This window comes from Canis aureus, chromosome 9 (assembly GCF_053574225.1).
Source record: "Canis aureus isolate CA01 chromosome 9, VMU_Caureus_v.1.0, whole genome shotgun sequence".
In the NCBI taxonomy this organism is placed as follows: Eukaryota; Metazoa; Chordata; class Mammalia; order Carnivora; family Canidae; genus Canis; species Canis aureus.
Window position 1 is genome coordinate 7,790,858 of NC_135619.1, and position 6,902 is coordinate 7,797,759.

General features: G+C 49.8%; 1 protein-coding gene across 1 annotated transcript; it reads right to left on the reverse strand.

Annotated features, from left to right (window-relative positions):
* Positions 1-801: 801 nt before the first annotated feature.
* Positions 802-3,933, reverse strand: LOC144320374 (granzyme B-like). The gene is made up of 5 exons (XM_077908802.1): positions 3,686-3,933; positions 2,585-2,732; positions 2,034-2,169; positions 1,568-1,831; positions 802-1,049 (listed from the first exon to the last, which is right to left on the reverse strand). Exons 1-5 carry the CDS (start codon positions 3,744-3,746, stop codon positions 879-881), a joined length of 780 nt encoding a protein of 259 aa, XP_077764928.1. The 5' UTR covers positions 3,747-3,933; the 3' UTR covers positions 802-878.
* Between the last annotated feature and the right edge of the window lie 2,969 nt (positions 3,934-6,902).

Below are 6,902 nucleotides of genomic sequence, written 5' to 3' on the forward strand. Positions count from 1 at the left end.
GCCAAGGGTTCTGGAGCACCGCCCCACCAGCCCTGTCCTCATGGATGCTGCCTGTGCTCTCACAGACCTGGTATCTCTGAGTCTCCTCTGTCTCAGGGTGGGAGCTGGGCTGGCACGTCAGTCGTGAGGCCCTGCTGGAACTTGGGTGTTCTAGGTAGAAGGGATATGAGGAAGAGGCCAGCTCAGATGAGTGTGGTCTGGAAGGGACAGGAGTTGGTGGCCAAAGAATGCTCTCAGTGGTCAGCAGGGATGGACAAGAAGGGGCAGCCAGGAGATTCAAGGCCGAGCTGGTCCCTGAGCTCAGAAGAGGTCAGAGAGGGAACTCAGTGGAGGAGAGATGAAAAGCTCCTCGTGAGACCCCGGCCCAGCCTGTGCCAGCTTCCTCGGCTGTGGGAGGGAAATGTCCTGCTTGAGGAGGCCCCTGTCGGTTCTCAGCAGGGCAGGTCCTAGAGCTGTACCCTAGATTGTGCCAGCGTGGGTCCAGGACCCATGGTGTCTATCCCTTAGCTCCCTGCCAGAGAACACAGGGGGAGGAGGTAAAACGTTCACCCTGAGCCCAGGGACCAGAGTGGTTGATGCTTTCTCCTGCTAGTGCTCAGCTTCAGGCCTGGCAAAAGGGCAGGCTCTGAGACACAGGTGTGGGTAAGGAGGAGCTGGAAGGAACTTTGCATGGCGCTGAGGGGAGATGGGAGGAGGACGAAGAAGAGGAAGCGGAAGAGCAGAATTGTGTCACTGGCCTTGTCAAAAGCACAGAGTTGATGTCAGAGAACGAAGGTCAGTGAATAAATAAGAAACGGGCCCTTCAAACTCACTTAGAGACTTTTAATTGCTTGCTGGCACCCTCCCTCCTCCCTTCCCAGTGTGATTCTGGATCAGCTCTAGAGCAGATAGTCTGGTTCCTGCAGGTGGAGCCTCTTCATGGTTTTCTTTATCCAGGGCAGGAAACTTGAGATTTTGGTGTAGGCCCGGGGAGGTGTCCCATTTTTTAGTCCATAGGAGACAATGCCTTGAGCCACATTGTTACACACGAGAGGGCCCCCAGAATCTCCCTGTGGACAGAGATAGAGGAGGAGTGAGCCTGCCCTCCTAGGCCCCTCTGAGAAGCCTGTGTTGCACGGCCTCCACGAGAGCTAAGAGGACAGGGCCGGCCTGGACTTTGTCACTGCTACACTTCACCCCAAGTGGCAGCTCCCTCTCCTCCCCCGGTCCCGATCCTCTGATGAGGGACTGCTGGCTTCACTCTACTCTTTAGGGGCTGACAGCATGCAGGCCGAGCCCGTAACCCAGGTGGGTGCCAGCTCTGAGGAACCCCCTGGTTTTCATCACTGCCACACCCAGCATCAGTGGCCGGGTTGGGGCAGGGTGCTGCAAATGCATCCTTCTGGAAGAGCATGGTTTGAATTCATTCTAGGTCTTGGCAGGCTTGCAGAGGTGCTTAGGTGCCTTCATCTCTGGCAGCTCCCCCTCTACTCCTCAGGAGAAGGATCACTGGTTATATCTCCAGATCCCAGGTCCTCCCCAAACACCCCTGTCCCCAGAGCCATGCTAAGCAGACACTGAGTCTCACCTGAAAGGAAGACTTGGTTTCCTTTGGATTCCCCACGCACAGCTGAGTGGTGCTGTCATAATACTTGGGTAAGAGGAATTCGCACTCTGAATCCTTCTGCACTTCCAGTGACACCTCCTGCAGAGTGTCTGGGTACCTGCGTATCTTGGCCTCAATCTGCCCCCAGCCGGCCACGCTGCACACCTGTCCTGGCCTCACCCGGGCCTTGCCCCTGGGCAGGGGGAGAGTCTTCACAGCCGCAGTCAACTTGGCCTTCCTCTCCAGCTGACGGGAAGAGGTAAGAGAGTCCAGCTCAGCCAGTGGCCTCTGGGCCTGACACTCCGATGAGGTGGCAGTGTCTTCTCTCTCCCGTGAGCCTCTGGGACTGGACAGGTGGCCAGCATGGGAAGGATGGCAGGGACAGGTCCCAGTGGGAGGGAAACAGTCTGGACCCAGGAGGGCAAGAGCTGCAGGGAGGTCTCCTTACCAGCAGTAACATGATGTCATTGGAGTAGTTCTTTGGACTATAGTCTGGGTGGGGGATGGCTCTTCTCACGGGGATGACCTGCTGGGTCTTCTCCTGTTCCTTGATGTTGTGGGCGCCCAGGGTGACTTTGATGGAGCTGCACAGAGAGCAGAGTGGGGTGTGGGGGTGTGGAGTCACAGGGTACAGCCTGGGAGTCGAGAGGGCAGGTGGCAGCCAGGGCAGGGCAGCTGAGAGGGAAATCAAGGTGATAGAGGGAAATCAAGGCAGTACTTAAGCTGAGGGGAAACTGAGGCAACAGGAGGGGCCGTGATTGAGCTCTCTGTGCCTTCTGCTTCTCAGCAGCTGAGGTAGGATTCTGGAGCCGATGGTGAGTGTGCCGGTGGGTCTTAGGGGACAGTTTCCCACAGAAACGTGATTGCATGAGTTGGCATATGATGGCAAAGCATGCCCCAGCGGAGCTCAGCGTGGGGGGGGGGTGGTGGGAGCTGGTAGGAAGGCAGGGCTCCCTGCAGGGGTTTTCAGGGCAGTGCAGCCTGTTTAGTACTTCTCACCTCCCCCAACAGTGAGCGGCTGTCAGCACGAACATCGCTTGTATCAGGAACCCACCACACTTGATCTGCCTGCTCGGGTTTTCAATCTGAAGTAACGCCATATAGGGCCGTGAGTGGGGCTTGGCCTCATGTCCCCCGATGATCTCTCCTGAAGGAAAAATTCTGTTCTGCTCTTGTCTACCCACTGAATCCAGCAGGCAGGCATGCGTGATTTGGGGCAGCAGGTAAGGTGGAGGGCCTCGACTTCCTCCCCTGGGAATTTTGAGGGCAGCAGTCTCAGGCTGTGCATCTGTGTTCTACACATAATCAGAGGGGACCACACCTGTGTTAGGAATAGCAACGTCCTAGAGGCTCCAGAAAAATCCCTCTCCTGACTTTGCCTTGTTTCAAGTGAGTTTCTAAGGCCCCTGTCATCCTGTGAAGTCTTTTCCAGTGGCTGGGATCTAAGTTTAGTTAAGTAGATGTTGTGTGACATTGCCGATTTCCTAAGGGCCTGACGGGTCATAGGTGCCTAGTAAGTGCTGGTTGGCTGCACGAAGGCAAGGCTCCCCGGCGTGCTGGTAGGATTCTGGAAAGCAGAGAAATTGAGGTCTGCCAAGGTCTGCTTGAAAGAGGGGAGCCACTAAGAGCCTGGGAAGAAAAGCAGAGTTGGAGAGAGGGATGAGGAGCCTTGAGGCAGAGGCAAGGCAAGAGCAGTCTTCTGGGGACAGTGATCCATCCAACTGTTGGGTCAGCTGAGCCCCGGGCTTCACTCCTAAGTAGATGCTGAGGGAAGCCCCTTGCTCTGCCCTCTGCAGGGGGATTTATGGTGTTCTCTTTCCAGTTTCTCACCCTCTGCTATTCCAGGAAAGTTCTAATTTCAGATGGCAAAGGTAGAGGCTGGGGAGGGGACAGTAGCGACTGGCTCTTCCAGAGACAGCCTTTTGCCCCGCTGTCCCTACTGCTAGCTTATCAGCATCACACTTGAGAGGGGGAGGCAGGATGAAGGCTGGGGTTGAGAATGTTCCTGGTGGTAGGTGGATAGGGGTGTTCAGAAGGGACAGGAAAGCTGTGCCACTGTGAGATGGGGTCGGGCCTCTTAGGGTGGGGGTGGACACTCACCTGCCTTGGCCCCAGAAGGCAGGCAAAAGGCCAGCAGGAGCAGGAGCAGGAGTGGCTGCATCTTCCCCGGGAGGCTGCTCAGGTCGGAGCTGCTGGCGCTTCTGCACTCCTTTATAGCTCCTGGGAGAGGAAGGGGGTGCAGATGGGCTCCCTGACCTTGAACTCCTCTCTGGTTTTATGGTGCTTCATCCTTAGAAGGCTTTCTATGAAAGCTTCCCTGCCCCCTGCCCCTCTGTCTGATGACGTTCTCTGGGTGGTTGTGTGAGAATCATGCTGTGACCACATCAGAACCCACACCAGTTGACTCAGAGCAGACCACCTGTTCCAGCTCAGAATAGGACAGCAAGCATATCAGGTGGGGACTGGAGGATGTGGTATCAGCCTGTAAGGGTACTAGAGCCCAGAAACCTGGGTCCCCAGTGATAGGACCACCACTGCCTCATTTCCATGCTGCTATGTCCATCAGGATAATTTCCTTAGCGCTGTGTATTTGGGCCCATGTCTGCATGATCCAGCATACTGGAGATGTGTTTCCTTCCCTCAGAGAGCTGTCTGTCTGGTGGAGGAGTCAGAAACAGTAGCGCCCATGGTCCAGCATGGTAAGCGCCAAGAAAGTAAGAGCATGACCTTTATCTACTAAATCCTTATGGCCACCATTCATCACCCCAGCTTCTTTCCTATGGATTTTTATCTACTGTTTTTAAATGACAAACACTCAGAGTAATAGAGTCCACCTCTCTTGTCAATGTTTTTAACCAAAGTCCTGTACTTGACACTAATTGGCTTCAGTTAATGAACCACCATGACCCTAGAGATTGAATCAACTGACTGAAGGCCACGTCATTCCTCCTTTGTGAAGACTGGGGGCAGTCACAGCCAAGCCCCCCAAGACAAGTCAACTAAGATTGGGGAAAGGTTGGTTCCCCAAAAGAAGTTCAGATGACTAGATTACCAATAACATGAAGTGGAAAAGTATGCTGGGCAACCAAAACCAAGAGTTGTCCTTTGAGTATTGTCAGTTGTCTGTCCAGAGAGCCACACTTCTGAGATAGCAGGTTTGCCACATACTAGTCTCACATTTGTTCAGCCAACTCTGCTGCTGATCTCACTACCATTGGATGTGAGGGGCCGTGGTTTCTAAACAGCCAGGCCCCATTCAGTTCAAAGAACGGCTAAGTATTACAATCCCTTAATCCTATAACTTAAGTATTTTCTTCATGCTCTTAAGAACCTACTAGTCTCTCCTTCCTAGTTAGTGAAAAATTTAGCATGCAATTACTTCCTACAATTGTTGGAAAATTTGAAAACTAATATAAGCAAAGAGAAAATGAAAATGATCTAATTTCTTTCTTTTTAAAGATTTATTCTATTTTTATTAGAGAGAAAGAGAAAGCAGAGGGGAGGATCAAAGGGAAAGGGAAAGAGAGTCTTAAGCAGACTCTGTGCTGAGTGGATGTGGCACTTGACCTCACAACACTCATGTCATGACCTGAACAAAACAGAGGATCCCTTGCTTAATTGATGGCACCACCCAAGGGCCCCTAAAATTATCTGATTTCTGACTCTCTGACTCTTGATCTCAACTCAGGTGCTGATCTCAGGGTTGAGAGTTCAACCCCATATCCCTCTTCCCCGGCTCTGCCCCTCCTTTCCTTACTCTCCTTCTGTCTCTCAAATAAATAAATAAATCTTACAAACGATACGATACCAGTTACAAGTGCTCAAGAAAAGAGAAATATTCTGAAATAAATCTCTCAAAGCATGTATGGGACTTATCTTCTGCATGAGATGAACATAACTGAATGATTTTGGTATTCTTGAAACACAATATTATAGTGATGGAGAACATTTTAGTGGTTGCCAGTTGTCAGGGATTGAGGGTCAGGGAGGGACGTGGATGTATCTATAAAAGTGCAATTGGAGGAATCCTTGTGATGATAGAGCTGTTTTGTGCTTTGCCTGTTCAATGTTAATAACCCAGTTATGATATTGTACCATAGTTTTGCAAGGTGTTACCATTGGGTTAACCAGATAAAGTGTCCTTGAGATATTGCTGTATTATTTTTTGCAACTACATGTGAATCCACAATTATCAAAATAAAAAGTTCATTTCATACAAATCTTAAAAATACAAAAAAAGGGTATCTTATTCCCTGCAATTTGTTGAATTCATTTTATTAACTTCTATTCAGCACAACCCCCCACTGCAGGTTAGTATTGTCACGAATTATACCTTTATACCTGTGTGCGCATTAACATAGCTGGGATCTGATTCTAAAGTGTGTGATTTTATCCACAGCTCTATAAATGTCATCCTATATGTGTACATATGTACATATATATTTATGTGTGCTTACAGTTCTCTTGTGGTCTAGTGGCTCGGATATATTTATATGTGCTTGTGTATATAGTTGTATATGCATATGGTCCATGTTTCTGTTTGGTTTGATCCCTTAATTTTTTTTCTTTCTGGCCATGATTTTGGTACATTTTTGTTCAGAAGAATTTTCAGTATTCAAACAGAAGCTGTGTGAAGTCAAATATTTCCCCCTCATCATGAAAGTTGTTGAGATCATTAAGATATTCAGAGACCTTTGTGGGTAACCAGATGTGAAGAAGACATGGCTTTGAGGGTGACAGGAACCCAGAGGAAGATATTTCTTCTATGTGAAAATGAGTATGGTATTAGTGGTGTGTGTTATTTGGTCGGAGAATATTCATCCATAATTGTGACTGAAGTTAACTCCAAAGCAGGATCCCAGATTGGCGTCAAGACCTGGGGGGAAGTGGCGGCTGGGCATGCCTGGCTAGACTGACTCACACAGCGTCAAACAAGAGTCTTATACCACATGTGTGGTCTTCAAGCTAAGAGCTGAATGACTTTGATGGTCACTGTGGGCTTGGAAACTCAGTGTGTGGCAGTACCCATGATGATCTGAAGTTTGAAGGCTGTTCTCCATTTTTCTGGCCCCATATGAGCCTCTCTAATCTGACTTAAGGAAGATTGGGAAATATATCTTTTCCATGTCAGAGTTTATATTGGACTGTATATCCCATAGGGTGCCCTAAATGTAATCCATGAAGAAATGGCTGCCCTCATTATATTTTTTCCTTCCTCCATCTCTCCTGCATCCAGAAGTAGGTCTTCAGTGACCCCAGCATTATAAACTTCAATCCTAGGGTCAAATGTGACAACATACATGAAAACTGGAAAGCT

Coding starts and splice junctions, on each gene's coding strand:
- LOC144320374 (XM_077908802.1), bottom strand. CDS start 3,746: ATGCAGCCACTCCTGCTCCTGCTCCTGCTGGCCTTTTGCCTGCCTTCT. Junction 2,733..3,685: donor GCCTTCTGGGGCCAAGGCAG/GTGAGTGTCCAC, acceptor TTTTTCCTTCAG/GAGAGATCATCGGGGGACAT. Junction 2,170..2,584: donor GCCGCTCACTGTTGGGGGAG/GTGAGAAGTACT, acceptor CTCTCTGTGCAG/CTCCATCAAAGTCACCCTGG.